The 26,035-nt window shown below is 37.4% G+C and overlaps 1 protein-coding gene across 3 annotated transcripts in view; it reads right to left on the bottom strand.

Annotated features, from left to right (window-relative positions):
* Positions 1-26,035, bottom strand: part of LAMA2 (laminin subunit alpha 2) — a 619,529-nt gene that overhangs the window by 241,745 nt on the left and 351,749 nt on the right. For 2 of the 3 annotated variants that reach the window (XM_058735217.1, XM_058735218.1), the window contains exons 16-19: positions 25,131-25,184; positions 24,821-24,934; positions 18,661-18,788; positions 7,951-8,037 (exon numbers count right to left, since the gene is read on the bottom strand). In XM_058735217.1, the coding sequence (XP_058591200.1) occupies positions 7,951-8,037; positions 18,661-18,788; positions 24,821-24,934; positions 25,131-25,184 (383 nt within the window). The remainder of the gene's footprint in view (positions 1-7,950; positions 8,038-18,660; positions 18,789-24,820; positions 24,935-25,130; positions 25,185-26,035) is intronic. The other variant, XM_058735219.1, reaches the window with a different exon arrangement.

The following is a 26,035-nucleotide window of genomic DNA, read 5'->3' as shown; positions in this document are numbered from 1 at the left end:
TATGTTTTCCTTTTAAGTGTTCCTTTTCTCAAATGCAAGGTGATTAAAAAATGTTTTTCTATAACTGCAGTGTAGATACAAGATGAAATCCTGCCAGCCCCACTAGTAATTAGATTTCAGCCAGGAAAAAAAAAAATCTTGTCACTGGCACTGAAGACGAGACCAAAGCATAATAAGAAATCTGCTGCTGGCACTCTAGAGGAATCCAGGTCCATGTTGGAAAGCCTTTGTAGTGCAACACATCATATGTATCTATTCCAATTGGTTGTTTTCTGTACAAATATGTAAGGTTCACACTTTTTGTTGTTGTAGCAAAAGCTTGTTATGAGGAAACAGGCTTACAAGGAAATTCAGCAGTGAGAATTCAGAATTTATTAAATAGAAAATTGTGACTCAAAAGATTCTCATTATTATTCAGGTGGGGGCTGTGGGTATCACTGCATTACTAATGGGTTTGTATATATTTGCATATGCATACAGAGGCAGATTTTCACGGAAGAACCTTTAGCGAGAAGCTGGTATGCGGGCATCCTATGTACGTGCCGTAAGGTGATGCTTAATTGTGCCCACAACTCATATAAGCAACCTGTAGGTCTCTTGTCTTAAGGACTAGATGCTACTCTACAATATATTGGAAAAACAAGTTTGTTTATTTATGAGGCATAGCAGAGGAGATTTTTTAAATTATATTATCAAAATTCCCTTTATCCATATGTCGTTTCAAAATGCTACTCAATGTCACAGATGCACAGATACACGCTTTTAGGAGGCATCAATTTCTATTCTGCTCTGCCTTCTCTTTCAGTTACATTTGCTCATGCTTCATATTAAGCCACACTTGTGAAAGGAGAAACAAAACAGTGCGTCTATAGGCTTACAGTCAGGCTAGCTCTGTCATCTGTCTTGTACAGCAAGGATCAAAATTGAAGGGGAACAAAAACAATGTGGGGGAATATAATTTCAATAGTCCACTACTGTTATGCTCATCTACTCACGGACATAGAAGTCACTGTGTAGAGAAATGCTCTCTACCATTCAAAATAGAAATGATTTAAATCCATTACATCATATGAGGATATTTTAATAACATCGCAATTATGGGGCAAAGTCATTAATCGCTTTACATTTTCTAGAACATGTGTAGGTGCCATAATAATCTTGCTTTATAGAGAATTAACCTTTTATCATAATTTTTTAAATGAAATTGCTAGGTTTAATTATATCCACAAAATATTGTATAAATTGTGAAAGTCATGGTGTTAATATTGCTTGGAAGAATTCTGTCACCCACAAATGTAATTGCTTATTAATTATCTATTATAAAATCTGAACTGCATTTTAGTACATAAAATTTCCCCACAATCCCTTCAGAAGTGGTTTTCCATAGAGCTAATAAGAAGGTACTTTTGAATTTTAACCCAATTCTCTTGCCTTACTTGATATTCAGAGTTTATGATCACATCCACATATACTCACATCTCATTTTGTTTACCATTAAAAGAGTGGCTTTGCTCCACTAGAGTAACAATATACAATGATCATTATCACAGCCAACGAAAACCCATTATTTTCAGCTCACTTTCCTCAAAATGACTTACTGCCCTCAGGAGAGATGGCATTATATAACAAGATCTGGGAATTTTTCTTAACATAGATACCAATTAATAAGTCCAAAATTTTCCCACAATGAAGAGAACCTTTAGTTCATGAGAAAATAATTGCAATTAAGTAGAATAACTGAAGAAGCAGCCTTTATTTTTTTGTTGTAGGACATGAAAGAAAGCTTATTGAATATACATGACACATAATTCATATGCCAGGTTCTATTACCAGTGTATATATGTGTGTGTTTCCATACATAGAATAATAGTAGCTCTAGAGACATAAAAATGTTTCAGTAGAGATTAAAAAGTAATTCTAGGGTCAGCGAATATTATACTGCTAATTATATAACTTTTGTTAATAATAATAATGTTTTATAGTCTGATCAAGTTGGATTCACTTAATTAAAATTAGTGTGAATGACAGCCCTTTAGACCTTGCCAGTCTCTCGGATTTTCACTCTACACAAACGAACTGTAATTTGAAATCTCAGATTGTCTCATTTTCATACGCAAGGCAAAATGAGGATATTTTTTTAGCACAGTTTATTGGATTCCTTGCTACAGTTAGATATCCTGACAATACAAAGTCACTGTTCCTTTCCACATCTGCTAACTTTTTTCATATCCAATTGCAGTATTTTACAAAGAGACCCTCTAACGTAATGAGATTCTAGATACCACAGGCAATTATGTAAAATGGTTCTCTCCACTGATGACTTAGGAACAGTATTAGAGCAAGAGATGGGAGAGGGAGAGAGAGGACAGCAAGAGTGAAATGACAATGAGAAGTCAGAGCAACACTGGCAAGAGTTCTCTTGCTCTGCTCCATCATTTTTACAGTAACTTTTCCCTAAAATATGCGGCCTCTGTTCCCATTATCTATATACTGAAAACAGTGCTTCAATTTCTATGAGCAAAATAGAAAGGCTCTTGCTCTTTTCCCCTCCTGCCCCCCCTCAAACACCTACTGAGCACTTCATCATGAACATAAACACGGCACAGCCTTTACACTGCAGTCTGTAGAGAAGAAAGGTGAGCTTAAAAATGTGGCAGGGAGCTACTAGAGAGAAGCCAATGTTCTTGTGAAAACACAGAAAAGGGCAACCAACTCAGGTTGGGATTCATCAAGGACACTTTTGGGGTGATAGAGTTGAATTATTTTTTTAATGTTTGTTTATTTTAAGAGAGAGAGAGAGCAAGGGGAAAGAGAGAGAGAGAGAGAGACAGACAGACAGACAGACAGACAATCCCAAGCAGGCCCTGCACAATACAGGGCTCATTCTCAGGAACCTGAGCTGAAATCAAGAGTCAGTCGCTTAAGGGGCACCTGGGTGGCTCAGTCGGTTAAGCATCAGACTTCGGCTTGGGTCACAATCTTATGGTTTGTGAGTTTGAGCCCCACGTCAGACTCTGTGCTGACAGCTCAGGGCCTGGAACCTGCTTCAGATTCTGTGTCTCTCTCTCTCTGCCCCTCCCCTACTCATACTCTTTCTCTTTCAGGAAAAAAAAAAAAAAAAAAAAAAAAGGAAAAAAAGAGTCAGCCGCTTAATCGACTGAGCCACCCAGGTGCCCCTAGAGTTGAATTTTAAAAGTTGATCAGGGTTAGTCTCAGGTGGAGGAGTGGAAGGACTGCAATCTTGTGGTTAGAGGGAACAGTGTTGGCAAAGGCACAGAGGGAGAGTGGCTGGGGTATAAACAGCAGGGCTTGTGCAGTAACACTGGATTCTTAATACCTCCCAGGTGATTGAATCAGCTAAGGACTCAATGAGTTTGCCAACATACGTGGTTCCCCACTGAAAATTAGAAAAAAAGGGTTCCCTCTGTCATGTGCAGAAAAGTGAAGAGAGACTAGACATACTGAGCACCCTGGACTCTAGCTCCCAATCTCCCCCTTGGCTGAGGACTTTTGTGCAGTATACAAATTGCACAATCACATAGGAGCAGACTTTGGAACCTTCCTTGGAGTCATAGTTTTCCTAATGGTGTTACCATGTTAACTATGACTGTCTTGCTTTTTTAAATTTCTGTACCTCCACACGCTCCATCTGAACCTCAAGGGTTCAAGGAGATTCAGGCATGAGTAGAAATTCTCATCAGCATAGTGGTAATAGGGCAGTTAGACTCAATTCAGAGTCAGGAATTTATGAAGCAGAGAATATCTAAATAAGATTTGGGAATTGAAATTTTAAAAGCAAAAATAAACTTTTCTGACCTAGAATATGAATCATGTGGATAAAACTGTAGGTGTATTTTCCAAATTTTAAGATATTAGGTTGTAATATCCTTTGTATTCTCAGTGGCCATTGTGAAATTAGTCTTGACGTTGACCTCTCTCCCCTCACTTGCAGAGGAGTTGTTAAAATCTGGGCAGCTAGGGAGGGGACAGGGTTAAAAGGGTCCACATAGCTCATTAACTTTCATGTGGTTCTATGTATCCCACTGGGCCAACTTGCCACAGTCTTTTTAAGTGTCTTTTCATTAAGTAGGATATGTTGCTGAGGCTACAAACTTATTCTGAAAGTAGCTTGGTGCCCAGGAGAGAAGGTGTCATCAGCATTTAGCTCACTTTTTCTCCATGTTCTTTTAAATTTCTCTTGATGCTCCAACATTCATCCCTTTTTGCCCTTATAGATACTTTCTCTTATTTTTTCTATTTTTTTCCTCCCCGTGACCAGATGATAGATATCCAGAATCTTAGCAAGGTGCCATGGTGAATACCTCATTCCCTTAACCTCCCTTTTGTTTTTCTTTTGTTTAAAACATTCTCTAGAGGAAAGAAGTAATACTTGAAAGTACAGGTGCTGTGACTCCAAGCAAGTTTCTGAAAAGTGTAACCAGTGTTCTACATGTTATAGAATATCAGTCGATATTTTAAGTGAATAAAAACTTGCAAAGGCAGAATCAGACCTATAAATACGGAGGACACACTGATGGTTTCCACCGGGGAGGTGGGTGGGGAGACAGATAAAATAGTGAAGGGGAGTGAGAGATACAGACTTGCAGTTACGGAATAAGTCACGAGGACGAAACGTACAGCATAGGGAACATAGCCAATGGTACTGCCATAGTGTTGTATGGTGACAGATGTAGGTACACTGGCGGTGAGCATAGCATAATGTATAGAGTTGTTGAATCACTGTGTTGTACACCTGAAACTAATGTAACATTGTGTGTCAACTCAAAAAAAGAGACTAGTCAATATTTTGTCATATCTTGTTTTGCCGTCCTCTTGTTCAGGATTGTTTTCATTCCCTCAATTCTAGCAGCAAGACCATTGTGCTACCTGACTGAGTGAAGGGGTCTGACAAGGACCAAAGCAGAAACACAGGAATCTTCTGGACTTTGGGCTCTAAAAGTCACCATTTCTATGAATGTGGCCCTTCCTGCTGTAGTTCGTCCCCCAACAGAAAATGGGATGAAGCGGGAAAGGCAGATGGAGGAGAAAGGATGAGAATAGAGTTGGTGGGTCCTAGGGTGGAGTGAAAGCAGCAGAGTGAGTCCTGTACCCACACAAGTGGTACAGTGGTGCCCAGTGATTAGGTCTGAAGGGAAAGGTGGTCAGGAGGACGAGAAAAAGGAAGAAGTCAGAAGAAGTATGCTTTGATGAACTACTCAGGACTGATTGGCTCACCATCTGTCCTTTGCCCCAAACACACACACACACTTATAGCCAACACACACAGAGATACACACACAGACACACACGTAAACTCATAGCCAAACACATGCACACACACACACACACACACACACACACACACACAGACACACACATACACACAGACGCATACAAACTCAGCCAAACACTCAGCGACACCCACACACAAGCCACACCCACACATTCACTCAAGCATTCAAGCTTCTTGGTACTAAGTAAACTTGTTAGAACTTTGGTTCAAGCCTGGGAGATGGGGAGAAGAGAAAAAAGACAAATTTTTACAATTGAGAAATAATTGGTATATAACAGTGAGAAAATTTAAAGTTTATGTGACTGAGATTATGTTTCCAAGCTCTCACAGCTCCCACATATGGAGATTTGGTCTCAAAATAGAAATTAAATTGAGATAAAGAATATAAAATTATAATTCCTGTTCACCTGAGATACATTCTTACTATAGATTTAAAAAATCAGGAATTTATGGGCACACAAGATTAGAAAATGCTGAGTTAGAGCATAATATATAGACTTGTTGAATCACTATATTGTATACGTGAAACTAATGTAAAGATGTTCATCAGATACACTTCAGAAAGGAAAAAAAAAGGTTGATTTAAACACATTAAACAGATTTCTTCCATCCAGGACATGTCCGAACTTTCAACATGCTAATAGGCACTTTTACTTGTGTGATCACAGAACTCTATTCCAAAAAACATCTACGGTTTGGGAAACACTGCTCCAGTTCTCCAATGCTGATTTTATGTAGATGATGTGCACAAACTGATTACACCAATCAGTTACAGAATGCGTTTGATTACAAGATTTTCAATGCAACCAGTATCTCCTTTTTACTCTGACCCTTATTCTCCCCTCCTTCTACTTCAGCCTGAACATCCCCAAAAATGTTTCTGCTAATATTTTGGACCCGTCTAATAATGGACTTTTAAGCTCATATAAATACAGAGAAATGAGAAACCCTAAATATTCCTGAAAAACCCTAACCCAAATTCTGGCTAGAAAAATATAATATTCCATCTTCCGTATAATAACAATTTAACATTATTTTGGCTGAAAAACTTGGAGATAAGATATGCCATTTGATAAGCTATGTATGCCCATTTCCATTTTCTTTTTAAACAGAAAATCATGCTTACTGTGAGGTATTTCCTTCCTTGGTAGTTTTTATGATTCAGATTAGAACTGTCTCCAGAATACAGTCAACCATTCTTATCCACATGAAGCATGTGAGCTGCTTGAAGGTGAGGGTGGTATAATGCATCTGTTTAGATCCTATGTCTAGTCCCGTGTCTGGCACATGGCAGTTGCTGAACTGACGTTTGTTAAATAAAATGTAGAATTTCAAATTGTAGGTGATTCAAAAATTATCATCTGCTATGTATGGAAAACACGGAGCATGAAGCGAAGTAATACAAATACATCAGAGACTATGGTCACCTAGATAAGTGGGATTTAATGGCATTTTATGAAAGAGTAGCTGTCATTTTCCAGTTGCTAAAAAAAAAAGGTTGCCTCTAGTGACCCAAGGTGGGGTTAGGCATTTGATGTAAATCTGTCTTGGCCATGATATGTTCTGCTATTATAGTAAGTAATATACATGTGCCCTCCTTTTTTTTTTTCTTCCCTAACACAAAGGTCTCCAGTTTCTCGGTTGCAAATAAATCATCCTTATTTCAGTTCTATTCTTCCATTACTAATTTACAGATGTTGCCATGCTCACAAATAGTACTTGTTGCTGCTGGGAACTGTCATGGGCACTTTGTCCGCAGACTGCTAGCTGTTGACTAAATCCTCTCTGGGTGATTGGCTCCTGCTTCATTAACTTTATGCAGCCTGGTTGAAATAGGGGGACAAAAGGACAGAAAAGGATAGGCGGAAATAGCCCTCTGTGGTGTTCGCCTTGTTGAAAGCAGGTCACTTCCTTTGCTGTCCCCACACCCCAGTGATGGCAGCAAAGGGGACTATTTTCAGTGCTAAAACCAGAGAGATGTTGGTGTACTTGTCAATGATATCAAGGGAGAATTTTCTACCATTTTTATAATGAGACTGAAATACAGAAGAATCTTTCCTTCACAAGTGTTTCAGGAGAAAAATAATCACACAAATTACATAAAATGCTATCTATAGGTTCCACTGCAAAGCAACCCGATAAAATCACCAGGAATTAAAATACTGGCTTAGAAGTACTTAGAGGAGGATATAAATCACAATAATAAATCACATTTTATTTCTATTTTCAAATATATTTAAGGTAAATTATAGGCCACTTGCTGAACTATGAACCACACATTTAAGCCACATTTTAAGAACAAAAATCTAATTATGAAAAATAAATGGTGCCACCATAGACAGTAAGATAAATCTTAAAGTGCATGACTTTCCACTTGAGCAATACTTTCTAGGAAGACTGTAGGTTAATGCTTACCCTTTAAGATTAAAACATTAATCAAACATTCTCTGAGTGAATGGAGATTTATAGAGCAATTTCTAGAGAATAAATAAACTATAAAAACAAAATGCATTGGTTTGACACATGCAGTGAGAAACTTGATTTCACCTCACCAAGTGTGGCGGCTTTTCTGAACTAGTACAAAGGATGATAATGCCTCTGGTTTTATAGCTCCCAAGGTAGAAATCATGTTGAAAGACAGTGTGGTACAGGCTTACCTCTCACAGCGTGGTCCTGTGTACCCGACAGGGCATGCGTCACAGATCAATCCGAGACTTCGGTCTAAATGGCACGTCGGGCTAAAGCTATGTGGATGTTGTTGGGAAACAACAGAGACAAGGAAGAAGCACATACACAATGTCATTAGCAGCGTATTTTCATTTCTCTTTCTCCAGAACTGCTGTGACAAAAGGGTACAAGCTGGTCATTCTCGTCTCACAGATGGAGATGAGGGTCTGGCCAGTCGAGGATGAAACGACATTACTATTTCTGCAGACGTGGATGTAGCCCAGTGGAGAGCAGTAGCCTTGTGGCATGTCATTAACTGACTTTTGGCTGTTGTGGGTCTGTGATCATCAGTAACAAGTGACACCGCACAGTTGCCTTTTAGGGTTACCCCAGGCCCGGCAAGACGCGGCATCGTATGCTTTCTAGCCAAATCCTTCTGAATTTGAAGCAGCCCAGAAAAATCTGTTAGAGATTTTGGAAAACTCAGTATGGGATCTTGGAAATAATGGTGGTTTTCTACTTTCAGCATTGGTTCCATGGGTGTGTGTGTGTGTGTGTGTGTGTGTGTGTGCATGAGTGCATGCATGTGTGCGAGCTGCTGCCCATGTGGACCCATAGGTCTGCTGTTTACACAGATGAAATCCTCCAAAAAGTTTTCAGAAGAGATAAAGCATGCATATTCTGCTTAAATTTACAATAAAAGCAAGCAATCCAAAAAAAACAAAAAACAAAACAAAAAACAAAAACAAAAAAGCCTTGCCATTCTACATCTTCTGGCATGTTCCAAGGTTTATCTCTCTTTTTGTACATATTTCCAGTTTGGATCTGAAGTAACAGAATGGAACACCAAATTAGGAACCAGCACAGTAATTACAGAGTTACATGCCAGCTTTAGCCTTCAACAGCAGGTACAACTACGGCATACTTCTCTGCCTTGTGAGAGACATCTCTCAGGCAGGAACCCTTACCCCAAGATTGATACAATCACTCTCTGAAGACCTATGAAGCATTCTGAATTCTGTGATTTCTGCTGCTCTGCCATTTTAAAACAAAATGCCCCCAATTAATCTTTCTCCCATTATGTTTTCCCTAAATAGATTTATTTTTCTATTATATATGACAGGATGATTCAGTAGAGGCTTGCTTGATGGCTAAATGAATTAAGGAGTGAACAACAAAGTAAACAATGCAAGTCTCGATCTTGTTCTGTTCCTGACACTTGAATGACTTTGGACTACTTTCTTAACTTTTGTGCAGGTCAGATCACAGGTACTACTTCTGAATAATGTTCTTCTGGCTTAACTCATAGCAGTCCTGCAAAGATTTAATATTTTTTTTTATAGCAGGAAGCTATTAGAACCGAGTAGTTCTAGCATTTAAAAGATTTCAACTTAGTGGAGAGTCACAATGAATGTGTTGAGGCAAGGGGGGGGCAACGCCTGGTTTGGGGTACCTTGAGTTTAAAAATATTACCCAGATAAAAGACTCCACATGAGGGGGTTGTGGTGACTGCCAGAAAGAGTGGAACCAAGTCACAGCCAGCCTGTGTTCTGTAAGAGGAGGGCCATCTTTTAGAGAGCAGCCTGGCACTTGTCACCCGTGACCTAAAAGGACCTCGCCATGAGTGATTTTCTTGGCAGGCGAGTGACTGCATTAAAGAAAACAGGCACATGTAAAAATGGAAAGAAACAGATTTTTTTTTCCTTCCTCACCTCGTGATTTGCTATTGTTTTCAGACAGAAAAGGGAGGACTGGATTTTGACAAATCTCTAGAACACATGTATGTCTTATTTTAAAATTGGCATTCCATAACTGTCTCATCATCTAGGGACAAAGTGACTCTAACGAGAAGCCCTAGGTTTCCCACTCATGTGGGACTACAGTGATTGAAAGAAAATCATGCCAACTATTTTTTAAAATCCTAAATTAGTTTACCATAAGTCATGTCAAAGGTGCTTGACAGGGTTTCTGACACTGTAAAACCATAAAATAGATTTCAAATTCTTAAATATATTCATGTGTCAGTTAAAACCAACAGAAGTAAAGTAAAATGTACCCACTGACAAAAATCAACACCTTTTCAGGAAAAATCTTAAGGAATAATGATATATTAGATTTGACTAGCTCTTTGCATTTTCAGAGTGCTTTTACAAACAATTTTATCACATTTTCACAAAATCTTATAAATGGATTGCAGCAGGCATCATTTGTCTTGCCCAAGGTCATTGCTGGTATCCAGGAGACTTGAGCATCGGACCCAGGACTTCTCATTCCTAATCTGACATTCTCTTCTCCCTCTAACCAGACAGCATCATTCTACTGATAAGAATTAAATATGTTGAAACTTTTGGTAATATACGTACTTGACATGATGCATCTAAATAAAACGGATTTCAGGGGCGCCTGGTGGCTCAGTCAGTTAAGGGTCCAAGTTCAGCCCAGGTCATGATCCCACGTTTCATGGGTTCAAAATCCACACCAGGCTCTAGATGCTGACAGCTCAGCCCGGAGCCTGCTTCAGATTCTGTGTCTCCCCCTCTCTCTGCCCCTCCCCTGCTTGTACTCTCTCTGTCTCTCCAAAATAAATAAACATTAAACAATTTTAAATGAAACAGAACTCAATATTCTTTAAACAGTCTAAACTGAGGGCTCACTCCCTTACTGCTGTTATTACAGTTATAGCTATGGAGAAGAGGACTTTCGACAACAAAACTAAAATGAGAAGGAGAAAGGAATACGTACAACAAAAACGCATACGAAATTTGTTTTGGCAACGGCAGCAAGCAACTTGACACTGATTTTGGCCAAAAAATGAAGCTAACTCTTCTGTGACAGAAAGAGGGAACTGTGAGATCATTGTTGCTTTTAAGTGATTCCAAGATTATGTCATTTAACACTAGTTGGCTGGCTCTACACCAGCAGAGAGAGTGTTCTGCTTCCTGAATTATCCACTTCATGCCGCGGAAGACACAGGCAATCCAAGAACAGCGGGCATTTTCCACAAATAGGAGGAAGATAAGAAGCTACCAGTGGACTAGATAGTAAGGGTCTGCACATGGAAATAGTCTTTCTTTTCTTTTTTCTTTTCTTTTTAATGTTTCTTTCTTTATTTTGAGAGAGACAGCAAGCAGGCATGGGAGTTGCAGAGAGAGAATTCCAAGCAGGCTCCATGCTGTGAGCATGAAGTTCCATGCAGGGCTCGAACCCACCAACCATGAGATCATGACCTGAGCAGAAACCACATTGCTGCTCAACTGACTGAGCCACCCAGGTGCCCCTTGAAATAGTCTTTCTTTCTTTATATATATATATAAATATATTATATATATATATATATATAATATATTTATATATATATATAAATGTTTATTTATTTTTGAGAGAGAAAGACAGAGCATGAGAGGGGGGAGGGAGAGAGAGAGAGAGGGAGACACAGAATCCGAAGCAGGCTCTAGGCTCTGAGCTGTCAGCACAGAGCCCGACGCAGAGCTCAAACATGTGAGCCATGAGTCCATGATCTGAGCTGAAGTCAGATGCTTAACCACTGAGCCAGCCGGGTGCCCTGAAATAGTCTTTCTTAATGGTTGGTTGAATAGATTCTTATATTTATAAGGATCTATTTATAAGTATGTAATATGTGTATGTATATGTGTATATGTATGAATATGTATGTGAATAGATGTGTTTGTGCTAGCATACGTGCATATGAACAGAAAGATACAATTGGCCTTGTTCCAAGAAGAATTTAATTCTACCTATCAAAATATATACATTAAGATAAAATGATGCAATAAAGGTTAAAGAGAAAAAAGCCACTTAAACATAAGATAAAATGAAGGGTGTATTTAGAACACAAAATTCGTATCATAAGGTATGTTTATTTGAAAGTGGCAGTCAGCATATGGCTTTGAGCTTTCTTACAGCTGACGCAAGAGGGAACTGCATTGTGTCTCCGGTCTGTGATGTGATATGAAATAACCACTCCTTTTGCCACTGGCATGAAATCTCCATCATTATAAAATCAGGGCCACAAAATCAGGGCATGCTCTATGTTTGCATACACAATAGGGGAGCAGGACTCCCGCTAACGAACTGTAACCTGGAACATTCAGGTCAGGAAAGAGAAACCAGAGGACAAGATGTGTGTGTCAGTGAGGAAGCTACTGCGGAAAGGGCCATAAGACAACCCCGTCACCACGGGCCCTGGAGCAGAGCTTTGAGAGGAAGGGAGAAAAACAAAGGGAAAACTCATTTACTTCATGGGTGTGGTTTGGGCCACATGAAATTCTGAAGTGTCCTTGTAAGGTTTCCTCCTTTCAGGTCAATGATCTCTGTTTTTATTCTTAGGAGAACCATTAAGCAAACACGTATTTCTTTAATCACCTTCAAATAGTATGAAATCTTATTTAATGTCTACAACTGGATTTTGTAATTCGATTTTGGGTTATTCTCTGTGTCTTTGGATGCAATTTTTTTCTTTAACTTGAGTTTCTCATGCAGCCAAATGAGAGCTATGTTCTACCTAGTAAAGCCTTTCATACTGATAAAGTATGAGAGCAAGTTCTCTGTAAAGTGTCACATTAAGTTGTAGCTGCAATTTAATAACACCTTAGAAGTTACTGCCAAAATATGTTGATTTGTTTCAATTTTAAGGTATTTAATTACTTGTTAATTAAACCTGCACTTTCTCAACACGTTCTAATCCCGAACATTTGCATTATCATAACTGTCGCCAAACCCTAGAATCATTTATGATGAACATTTGCAGTTTGTCTAACATGAAGGTTTGTTAATTTTCTTTTCTTTCTTTTTTTTTCTTGCTTCTTTTCAATGTCTTTGTAATTGTTTTGATTTCTTTTTTTTAATGAAAAAATGAATTAATTGTTTGAGAGAGAGACAGAGAGCCAGCTGGGGGATGGTTGTAGAGACAGAGAGTGAGACACAGAACCTGAGGTAGGCTCCAGGTTCCAAGCTGTTAGCACAGAGCCTGATGTGGGGCTCGAACTCACGAACTGTGAGATTGTGACCTGAGCTGGAGTCGGATGCTTAACCAACTGAGCCACCCAGGTGCCCCAGTAATTGTTTTGATTTCTATAGCCCCATCAGAAGAAGCACAGAGAGGTGAATCGGAATATATGGATTCTAACACTGGTTCTGCCACAAGCAAGCTGTAATGATCACGATCGAGGCCTTTTAATTTCTCTAGAGTTCAGTTCTTCCTTCTGGTATAAGGGACGAGTAAAATACATCATAACTGCTCATGTAGACATAAAACAATGTGTACAAAAGTGCTCTAGAACATTTAACACACTATAAAATTTCTACATAATGTTCCTAAATATTCTCTTAAATTTACCTCTTGTCTTGGAATATTTATAATTCTCTATTAACTATTAATTTTAACAGCCATAATTCAATATAGTTTTTTCAGTGAGCCCCAAAGTCAGTTCTAGAAGTGTTCCATTCTTTTAAAACTTTGAATTTTAGCATTCCTGATGCATACAAAGAAGTAGCATTCAAAATGATATGAATTTTATGATATAAATGGTTTCAATAATATTATCTATTCAAACATATTCTAAGTGTTCAAAGGTAGGCATTCATGTGTCTCTTTCATATTATATTTAATTCATAAGCTACATGATGCCAGAAATTAATGAATATAAAACATTTGAAATATTTACACTTTTGTTTCTCTAGAGATAAATTTTAATACCTAGTTACGATCTATAGCTAAAATATATACATCACCAAGATGAGAAGCCTGAGCAAAAGTGGACACTAAGTAGTTGATGAAGTTGATATATATGTATAATTTAAATATTATATGCTTGTCTGTATTCATATATCATAATAATTATACCAATCGATCTCTATCTCCCTACATATTTGATTTATTTAGCAATATTATCTAAGAAATTTGGAGCCAAAATGCTTGTGATCTATAAGATTTATGATCAAGGATTAAATAGATAAATCACCAAAGCAAAACTATCACCAAGCTTCATACTTCTAGATGAAGGTTGCAGCAACCTTTAGCTGATTTTTTTTTTCTGAATAACCTGTGAGAATTTCAATCCCATCTTCTGGCTTATTTGTGACTATTGAATTTATTCATCAGAGTTTTCAAGTCAGATTATAATAGTAATGACGTTTGAAAAATTTTTTTAAATGAAGAGTTTCCCTAACTGTCCCATTATTTAGTGATTTAAAAATAAAACATTTCAGGTTATTAGATTACAATGGATTTTTCTATTCACAATTGCACAGCTAAACTATGTTAATTTTCCAAGCTGTTTTAAATTTAAAGGTCTTTAATTTTTTTTTTTAATGTTTATTTTTGAGGGAGAGAATGGTAGAGTGTGAGCAGGAAAGGGGCAGAGAGAGTAGGAGACACGGAATCTCCAGTGCTGTCAGTGCGGGGCTCGAACCCATGGACTGCAAGATCATGATCTGAGCCGAAGTTGGACACTTAACCAACTGAGCCACCCAAGCACCCCTAAATTTAAGTCTTTATAACTCTAAACACAGAACTAGTATTTTTAAAGTAAGTGGATTATCACTCTCTCCTCTTTCTATTTATAAAAATTCTGTATTTAAAGCTAAAATTTACGACAGGTCTATTCTCAGTTCTACTTCTAATGATAAAATTATTATTTAATAATTTAATAATTATTTAATGTAAGTAAAGGTATCTAAAAAATTGAAGGATCTTCAAATACTTGGTGTCGCTGATGTTATTGAGTTTTCTTTATTATTTTTTTAAGTCAAGATCTGCAAAATTATACCAAATTGGAATACACATACTTGAGGAAGTACCATCCTTGTAACGGGGACCCAATCCTTTTGTCACTGATGGATGGTGACACTGACCTTCTTTTTTCTTTCAATAACACAATTAGAACCTATTATTAAAATTAAAGTAGAAGTACAGTAAACAGAGAAGGATGGGCCATGAATGCCTCCTCTGCATTTATAGTAATGTTGGTCAGACTGGAGGATAAACCCATGTCCAATCAATGACATAATTCTCAAAATGTATTAGACTAAGATTCACACTATACAATCAGTGGCAGGACTGCTGGATTGATAGGATGGCTAACACCTATGACATTTTGCCTGAGAAGGAGTGCACATAAATGAGTGACCAAATATAATCCCTCCATTTTCCTCAGTGAAAGTGAGTAATGAGCAGTGAGTTTCTAGTATATTGGATAGTCCAGGAGAATTTCATTCAGCCACAGTGAATGAGCAGGTCCTCTAACCCTTCACAAGTACACCAGCAAACAAGGATCATGTTATATTACAACCAGCATAGGGAGGACTCACCATTGATTATGAAGGAATTTAATTTGTTCTCCTATATTTATTATTTTCCGGTAGATTTCCCTTTTGCCTTTTTCCGCTTCACTGACACCCTTTGGATGCCAAAGGATCTTTAGTTTTGTGTCCACCCAAGCTTGCACCCTAAACTCTGGAAAGGTTTTGATCACTAATATACATTAACCCAACTGCTCATTTAATTGTTTTTAATGTTATCACTAAAACTGAATGCAGTGTGATTTTTAAAGAAATCCTCAATGTAGATTGCAGAGGATTGGAAAGTACACTGACTTTAAACTTAAAATTCCAACTCTGATACTTTATTTTATTTTTGAGAGAGAGGGAGAGAGAGAGAGGGAGAGAGAGAGGGAGAGAGAGAGAGAGGGAGAGAGAGAGAGAGGGAGAGGGAGAGGGAGAGGGAGAGGGAGAGGGAGAGGGAGAGAGAGAGAGAGAGAGAGAGAGAGAGAGAGAGAGACAGAGAGTTTGGGAATGTGCACATGAGCAGTACAGAGGGAGAAAGAGAGAATCTTAAGCACGCTCTGCACTGTCAGCACAGAGCATGACACGGGGCTTGATCCCAGGACCCTGGGATCATGACCTGAGCCAAAATCAAGAGTCAGATGCTTAACCAACTGAGCCACCCAGGAACCCCTGATACTTTCTTTAATATATGACTCTAAGCAAGTTATTTAATAATAACCAGTACTTGTCTTGTACATAGCATGTCAAATCATTATTTTAAATGCTTAGTGTATTTTAATTTACGAAATTCTCACAATTCTTTAAGAAAGTCCTATTATCACAACTAATGATGAAATAACTGAGACACAGAGAGTTTAAGTAATGTTGTCTGAGTCACACAGCTAGAAAGTTTAGAACTTAGCATTTCAATCAAGGAAATGTAGTTCCAGAATTGGTTCCATAATGGTATTTTCCCACTTGGAGCATTTTTTCTTAATCTATAAAATGGGACTAATATTTACTTTATTGGAATGTGTAGTGCTATACCTAATTAGTCTGCTTTTATTAAATATTAATGCTTCTCTTTTTTTATTCCAATGACTAAGGTGTAAAATTCTGAAGGAGGTGGATTGTTGGAGAGAAGGAAAAGGATTTCATGTGGGCTGAAAAGTAGAAATCACAATTCCAATGAGGATTTTAAACTTAATGACAGAATTATTCTCAATGTCTTTAGCTCATAGTATTCATTGACTCTAACAAAAGACTATTTTCATTAGCAGTGTGTTGGATAATACCTCACTCAAAATATGACCAATTTGATAACACCTTTAGATTAAAAGACTACAGCTGACAGAATTTTTTTAAAAAATCACTAAAAATGTAAGCTCTTCAGGCATTATCACAGCATTTAGAAATAGCTGGAAAGTGCCTAATATAATAGGAACATTATTAAGCACTAAACTTACCTTCAAGAAGTCTCCAAAAAAAATCCCTTTCACTTAAACATGTAAACTCATTATTTACAATGAGTTTAAACTCATTTAAACTTGTAAACTTGTAAACTCATTATTTACAATTTTTACTAGTACAAAAACATTGGTTTTGGCTCAATGTAGTATGCCCCCATTAAGATAAAAAAAATTATGATTCAAGGTTTTGCTTAGGTATTTGCTTAAGGAGGGCCACTTGGACAGAATGAGCATTAGAGCAGCTGGAATAGAGTATTCCCCTAAAAGGGAAGGGGAAGAGGCAGACAAAATATATACATTTCAAAGTCTTTTCCTGGGGCATCGGGGTGGCTCAGTTGGTAAAGTGTCCGACTCTTGATTTTAGCTCAGGTCATGATCTCAGGGTTCATGGGATGGAGCCCCGCCTCAGCCTCTACTCTGGGCCTGGAGCCTGCTTAGGATTCTCTCTCTCCCTTTCTCTCTGCCCCTCCCCAGCTCATTCTCTCTCTCTCTCTGTCTGTCTCTCTCTCTCTCTCTCTCTCTGTCTCTCTCAAAATAAATAAACACGGAAAAAATGTAAAAAATAAAAGTCTTCTCCAAGATTGCAAGGTTATTTTTCTAGATGAAAGTAGAACATTTTTATTTTTTAATTTTTATTTATTTTTTTAAAGTTTATTTACTTATTTTTGAGAGACAGAGAAAACACATGTGTAAGCAAATTGAGGAGGGGCAGAGAAAGAGGGAGAGAATCCCAAGCAGGCTCTGTGCCCTCAGCATGGGGTCCGACATGGGCCTCGATCTCATGAACTGTGAGATGATGACCTGAGCTGAAATCAAGAGTCAGGCACTGAACTGACTGAGCCACTCAGGTGTCCCATTAGAAAAAATTTTAAACATAAAGAATAAAAACTAGATGACTGGAAAAACTGAATCAAGTTTTCATTAAACTTTTAAAATATTTAGTTTATATAAAGTGCTTATTATCACCCATATTTCAATATTCATATAGTTTAAATATAGTTCTTACTGCTGTAACTATTTTAGAAAGATAAACTGATAGGGGCACCTGGGTGGCTCAGTCGGTTAAGTGCTGACTTCAGCCCAGGTCATGATCCTGCACTTTGTGGGTCAAGCCCCACGTCGGGCTCTGTGCTGACAGCTCAGAGCCTGGAGCCTGCTTCGGATTCTGTGTCTCCCTCTCTCTCTGCCCCTCCCCTGCTTGCACTATGTCTCTCTATCTCGCCAAAATAAAATAAAACATTAAAAAATATATTAAAAAAGAAAGATAAACTGATATATATCATATATCATATGATAAAATGATAAACTGTGTGATAACCAAAGGATAGGACGGGTGCTTAAAGATCAGCTAGACTGATCTCTTACTTTACCTTTTCTAGGAGTTTGTGACTTGCCCAAGATTCATAAATAAATAGTGTGAGACTGGGATCCAAATGAGCAATATTTGTGTTAGTGATCTTTTAAAAATATATGTATACATTATTTATTTATTTAAAGTAAACCCTATACCCAATGTGGGGCTTGAACTCACAAACCCAAGATCAAGATTCACCTGCTTTCCCACTGAGCCAGCCAGGCACCCCAGTGTTATTGGCTTTTTTTATTACAGCATGAAGACATGTGTGCATGTATGTGTGTGTACATGTGGGCACGTATATATATTTGTATAAAATATGTCTGTCCTTTATAGTTGCTTTAGACATTATATTTTAGTTCTATCTCGTACATTAAATCACAGGACTAGAACTCAGATATTAAAAATTCTGTAGAATAAATAGCCACAACTTTAAACATTTTATATCTAGAAAAACTGGTATTACCTTCCAAAGAAAGTCACCCATTTATTCGTTACTTATTTACGTGTGGTAAGAGAAAGAAACATTTTATATCATAAATGCACTTGGGGAACTGGATGCCCAAATCACTGGAGGTAAGTTTGTGACTCACTTATTGGATGGGATATTGAGTGGACAGGCGCAGGGCTGACAGTCTTCAGAGGTTCCTTTAGTAGGATCACCATAGAAACCAGGAAGACATTTATTGCAGTATGGGCCACCTGTGTGATCCTTACAGTTCTGAGGAAGAAACACACATCAGAGTTTATTATGTTGGTCTCAAGCATCAATATATTACCCAAAATTGTTCTACAGAGCTATTAGTCTATTCCCTGCCAGGAAGAATAATTTTCCACATTAAATGGTCAATTTTACAGCTGGGAAATAGCATTGATAATTAATATGTAGCTTATGAACTACACGCCAGTCTCAGCATATGCATGCTTAATAAAAAAACAACTGAAATTCATTACACCTTTTTTCATTATATAAATCTTATTTCCTTTTTTCTTTACTTTTCGATGTTTTTCATAAGGAAATACATGTGATCATGCATGCGTGTGTACATGTGCATAGTCACAGAGTCCTAATAGTATATGTCTCATGGAAATCGTAGCTGCTTCTAGGTAAAAGTCCATTGCTCAGCTTAAAATTGGTGATTTAATGAGGATAGTGGCTACTCATACGAATGCTCTGGAACGATGATCCTCTTACCTCAGAGATTAATTTGGACCCCAGTGGGCTCTGATGATTGGGACAATGCTCTAATGTATTACATCTGTGAGGGGCCTGCCTGGCTCATAATTAAACAATGAGAATATTGAAACATGTTTAAATGTATTCCAATATATAATGAAACCACAAGGCGCCTAACAATCTCTCCAACATTTTTTATTTTTAACGAAACTGCATTTTTCCTCAAAGTAGTAATGTTTGGTTATGTCCTCTTCAAAGATAAAGAATCAAAATAAAATAATTTGTATCTTGATTTCTTCATATTAAAGTACACTTATCAGCTCAGACTGTGTTCACAAAAGATGAACAATTCAGTGAACCAAACACTGGGATTGTCTATAAATCTTTCAATAGCACAATTTGATAAATTTTAATGCTTTGGCATCATGTAAACCTAACTTCTTCAATAAAATATACCTAATTCCTTTAAAAAAAACATCCAGTATGGATTCATTATGACTGAAATACATTTTTATTTTTACAACTATATGAAATTCTATTTTTCTCATGTTGAAAAGAGTTCATCAGAGCTTAGGGGTGCAAAATCCTTATTTTTATGATCAGTAATTAAATATGTATAAGAAATCGCTAAAATATACACTCATTTTAAAGATAAAGTAAATATTTATTAAATTTGGTTGACTTTTGGAATGGCCAGCCTAATTTAATGAAAGGTCTGATATATTATATCAGTATATATATATATATATATATACGTACATATATATATGTACATATATGCATATATATGTACGTATATATATATATATATATATATATACTGATATAATATATATACATATATACTGATATTATATATATACATATACATATATATACATATAACATTAACAAACGTTAATATATATATACATATACATATATACATACATATATACATATGTATATGTATATATACATACATATGTATGTATGTATATTTGAGACAGAGAGAGAGAGAGGGAGACACAGAATCTGAAGCAGGCTCCAGGCTCTGAGCTGTCAGCACAGAGCCCGACACGGGGCTCGAACTCACGGACCACGAGATCATGACCTGAGCTGAAGCCGGCCGCTTAACTGACTGATCCACCCAGGCGCCCCTATATCAGTATAGTTTTAAAGAAGCTCATTTTAATTACATGTAGTAAATTGATTTAATAGAAACGCAAATAAATATATGATTTTATTTTATTTCTTTAAAAATTTTAATTAAAAAATTTTAATCTTTATTTTTGAGAGAGAGAAAGAGATACAGATTGTGAGTGGGGGAGGGTCAGAGAGAAGGAGACACAGAATCTGAAACAGGCTCCAGGCTCTGAGCTGTCATCACAGAGCCCGACGCAGGTTCAAACTCACAAACCGCGAGATCATGACCTGAGCCGAAGTCGGAGGCTTAACTGACTGAGCCACCCAGGCACTCCAATGTTTATTTATTTTTGAGAGAGACAGAATGCAAACAGGGGAGGGGTAGAGAGAGAAGGAGACACAGAATCCAAAGCAGGCTCCAGGCTCTGAGCTTTCAGCACAGAGCCCGACGTGGGGCTGGAACTCACATTGTGAAATCATGACCTGAGCCGAAGTCGGACGCTGAACCGACTGAGCCACCCAGGGGCCCCATAAATACATGGTTTTAAACAAAACCTGTTAAATACCTTGGACAGAGGAATAGATTCTTTATTGAATAGAAGATATGAAATTAAAACCAATCATTTAACACTCTGCATTTCTCACATTCTATAAAATGAGAAAGTTCAAGCCTATGAATTATGAAGTTTTCAAGCTCTGAAATCCCATGGCAGTCTCATCAACTACAAGTGAATAGATAATTCTTTAGTTAATCTCGCGATACTTGAAAATAGGTTTTTCTCCAAGGTACTTTAAATTGTATCTCAAATGCATTTAGCAAGCCTTTCCAAAGAGAGCACAGAGACTACCTTTACTATTAACAGTTGTGCAAACAACAGCATATTAAGATGGAATGTATAAAGCATGGATCATGAAGGAAGGCTTCCCTCTTTGATTTCGTCTTCAAACTAATTCCTTTCAAGTCCTCAAATTTAACTAAGGTTGGCTGTTACTAAAAACTTACATTGTTTTTGCAATATTCTTTGCATATTGTCATATTGACATGATCAAATCATATCTCTCAAAGACTTCAGGGTTTTAAAAATCAGATCAGAAAATTGATCATCTTAACCATGTTTAAAATGGTATTTCTAAAACTCCACTGGGAATCTTGTATAACCTACACGTGATGTTTTTCCTTGACTCCTGATCTAAAAGAAAAGGAACATACAGAAGTTGCTTACCTTTACTAATGTCGTATTTCATTTTGTAGAAATCATAACATTAATCTAACACTCAAGTGTTTTTGCAACTGAAACTAAAAACAGCATGAAGCAACAACACAGTGGAAATCAGAACTGAAAACATGAGAGGTGCACTCTGATAGGCTGGTTATTTTTACAGGTGTCCTGCTATAAAGTGATTCCCGAATGTCCATTCATAGCACATTGGACAATAACAGTGAGGAAGGTCAAGGATACAATCTTTCCATGTGGCTTTAAATGTTTCCTGGGTCACTTCAAATGTACTTTGAGTTAAAATGACCTTTTTATATAGACCCACACTATAAAAGAGGTCTGGATTTTGATCTGCTATCAAAAATATATTTCAGGTAATTTCTTTCTTTTTAAAAAAATTTTAAATGTTTATTTACTTTTGAGAGAGAGGGGGAGAGAGAGGGGGAGAGAGAGAGAGAGACAGTGAGAGTGGGGGGAGGGGCAGAGAGAGAGGGAGACAGAGAGAGACAGAATCGGAAGCAGGCTCCAGGCTCTGAGCTGTCAGCACAGAGCCTGATGTGGGGCTGGAAGTCGCAAACCGTGAGATCACGACCTGAGCCGAAGTTGGACGCTTAACCAACTGAGCCACCCAGGCGCCCCATTTCAGTTAATTTCTAATCATATTTCAAACCAAGCTAACTGAAAAGCAGTTTATCTGTAAATTTCATAAATTCTCTGTGTAATGCTAGCGGAAAAAGCATACATAATTGATAAAGAAGACAAAATGTGGGTTAAGTAAACCTTAAAAATGTCCTTAATGTGTAACATTTAAATATTTTTCTCTTCGTGGATCAAATCAGAACAAATATGCTCAAAATGGGATATTAGCACTTAGTTATCAATATCATTTCAGATAAAAGGCATCTGAATGTCTCCAGAAAATATCTTACATGATCCAGTATTAACCAGCTATAATGGCAAATGCAGAAAACACCAGATTCTGTTTCTATTGACACGATCTCTATTGTTTCCCTAAGACTCCTTCTGTTATTTAAAGGTGGATTCCTGTTTTTCTGTCCATAAAACAGAGTCAATAAACTAGGTTTCATCAGTAGAAGTTCTCAGATAATCGCTGTTTCCTCCCTTCTTCCTCCCCAAATTATGCTGAAAACATTTTATTCTAAAAATAGGGTTTTCAGGGGCGCCTGGGTGGCGCAGTCGGTTGAGCGTCCGACTTCAGCCAGGTCACGATCTCGCGGTCCGTGAGTTCGAGCCCCGCGTCAGGCTCTGGGCTGATGGCTCAGAGCCTGGAGCCTGTTTCCGCTTCTGTGTCTCCCTCTCTCTCTGCCCCTCCCCCGTTCATGCTCTGTCTCTCTCTGTCCCAAAAATAAATAAAAAACGTTGAAAAAAAAAATTTAAAAAAAAAAAAATAGGGTTTTCATTCTTATGTCACACAACCAAATGGACCAACAGCATTATCTAATTTAATCATAATGAATTTAACATGAAATATTACTATTAGAAACATTATAAGTCTGGTATTGTGATATATTTATTTTGTCTTTTCAGGTTTAAAGAAAGCAACTCCATATCAGCTTTGCGCTGAATAGTTCCTAGAGCATGTTAGCAAAGTGTTTAAAGGTAACTCAATATTTTTCCCAAGGTACATTTTAAATGACTCATGGTATAATTAAAATGAAAATCACTTAGTCTTTCTATTCATAAAAATGCCATTGGAAAAATCTATGGATCCACAAATTAAGGCTATCGTGCTTTATACTGCAATGCAATTAAACAAATCTTATACAGAGAAAACAGAAAGAGCATCAATAAACCTAAATGCCAAATTACATTGAGACAAAGCCCTGAATTTTCATTTTGGGTTTGTCCCAGAAGCTTTTAAGTGGAAGAAAAGGGGGAAAACATTGAGCAAGAGGAAGAAAGAACATTAAGAAATAAAGATAGCAGAGTCTGCCTTAAATTCTACAGGGAAATGAGAATATGATATCCTCCTAAATTGGCACTGTTTCAAATTGTGTTTCTGCAGGACTAATGAAATGAGAAGTGTTGTTTCAAGCTTCATGCCATGTCAGAGAATATCAAACTAACATGCCCTTGGGGCGCCTGGGTGGCGCAGTCGGTTAAGCGTCCGACTTCAGCCAGGTCACGATCTCGCGGTCCGTGAGTTCGAGCCCCGCGTCGGGCTCTGGGCTGATGGCTCGGAGCCTGGAGCCTGTTTCCGATTCTGTGTCTCCCTCTCTCTCTGCCCCTCCCCCGTTCATGCTCTGTCTCTGTCTGTCCCAAAAATAAATAAAAAACATTAAAAAAAAAAAAAAAAAAAAAAAACTAACATGCCCTTGAGTTCATCAGGATGGTCTATGTGGTGTATATTCTCCAATCTAGAGGCTTCTTAGCAGGTAGAAAGTGCTGGCCTTTGCAGAGAGCTTTTCTTCTCCTTCAAAGTTTGGCTTTCCTTGTAGCTGGAAGAAGCAGCTTTGATGAATATGTAGTGCATATATTTATTATTTTTTTAATCTACATATGACATTTATTTTTAAAAAGTTTATTTATTTACTTTGAAAGGGATAAAGAGAGAGCTGGGGAGGGGTAAAAAGAGGGAGAGAGAGAGAATCCCAAGCAGGCTCCACACTGTCAGCATGGAGTCCAATACGGGGCTCAAACTCACAAAGTGTGAGATCACGACATGAGCCAAAATCCAGAGTTGGACATTTAACCAACTGAGCCACCCAGGTATCCCTACATATGACACTTTTTTTTACTTAAATGTTGAAATTTTAAAATAAAAATCCTGTAGTATGCCCTCATTTTTTCAATGTGGAAGAAACTGAATTATGTCTATTATAAAAGTTATATTTTATACTTTTCATATCATGGGGATACAAACCATTTTCTGTTATGGAAATACAGCCTATTTTTTGTAGATTTATGGAAGGGATTGAAACCACATACATTCAGGGTAGATATGTATCTCAGTCATTAGTTATATTTTATGATGATGTATCTAATTCTAATTGAGGTCTTACACTAATATGGATAAACATCTCCTAATACTTGTTAGTCAGGAAAACCACATACGAAAGAGCATTCTCAGCTTCCAACTCCATTCAATATAAAGATCCCTGTCAAATCACATCTTGACTCAAGTGTTTGTCCCAGAGGTAGTAATTGACCTGCAGACCTATTGAGCTGATTTCAGCCTTGTCAATCAGCATCCCCAAAGGAGAAAGCACTTACCAGGCATTCTCCAGTGATGTCATCACAAGATTCTGCATGGCCAAAGCATTGACATGGTTCACAGATGCCACCCAAAATAGTGCCATTGATTCGTCTGTGCCGAGGCCAACAAGACTGAAAGAAAGATAAGGTTTCAAGTCTCAGGGATTTTTTCTTAAGGTTTTTTTTGTTTTGTTTTGTTTTGTTTTTTTGTTTGTTAAAGGGAAATATTTAGGTAGCAAATTCAGCAAACATGCTCATCAAAGTGTTGCTACTATTGAAACATTGCTACAGAGCTATTCCTCCTGACATTTGGGACTTTTGTACTGACCTTAGCATTATTGGCAGGTATGAGATTAGAGGAAGCATTAGCTTGGTGTCTCTTCTGAAATGGTAAAATAAAGAAGAGATAAAAAGAATTGAAATGTGACAGTCTCAAAGTAAAAAGCACAGACAGGAAAATAGAAGGAAAAATATTGAAAAAAAAAGCAGCAGACATAAAAAGACTTTCAGAGAACCTTAGCCTAAGAGAGTACCTAATATCATCCAAAGGAATGTCGATTTTCTGGAATACGTTCCCTCACCCACACAGAACTGCCCTTAATTCTGTCACTTTACAATCATTCGGAAGAAAGGTAGTGTCCCACTCTTACATTTGACCCACATACACAGCTGATGTCTACACACAAAGAGTCCGTATCTTTCATTCTCATCCTATTACGTTTTCTCAAACTTGCAAATGATTCATTTACCATATATTCCCTTGATATTTTATTTTTATTGCATTATTCTACTAGAAGTCTACTTACATTCATCATTCCTTTTAAAAGTGTGGAACACTTTATTATACAAAAATGGAATTCTGATTAAAAACATTCAGGCCTTAGAATAACTTTATGTCACCATCAGCTCTAGGTTCACTGTTACTCTTTAAATTAAGTTTCCCTTCCATGGGGGTTACTACAAACTGTATGGGATGCACAACTGGGCGGGGGAGGGCAAACACTGCTGCCCTCTGGAAGCTTGTGTTCTCTCTCAAGTTCTAATTTCATTTTGTGGGTGATTTATTATATTTCTGGCTGGTTTACTACAACGTAATATATCATGAAAAGGCCTTTTTTTCCAGTTGAAAATGGAAACAAGAGAGAAACCACTGAAGTAATAAAGTTTATAGAATTGTGTTGTGTACTGCTAGAAATGTTCCTTCTGCCTCAGGGTGTGAAGGTTCTTAAATTT

This window comes from Neofelis nebulosa, chromosome 6, assembly GCF_028018385.1.
Source record: "Neofelis nebulosa isolate mNeoNeb1 chromosome 6, mNeoNeb1.pri, whole genome shotgun sequence".
Lineage (NCBI taxonomy): Eukaryota > Metazoa > Chordata > Mammalia > Carnivora > Felidae > Neofelis > Neofelis nebulosa.
Note: the sequence above shows the minus strand (reverse complement) of the source record. Positions and strands in the feature narration are given on the sequence as shown.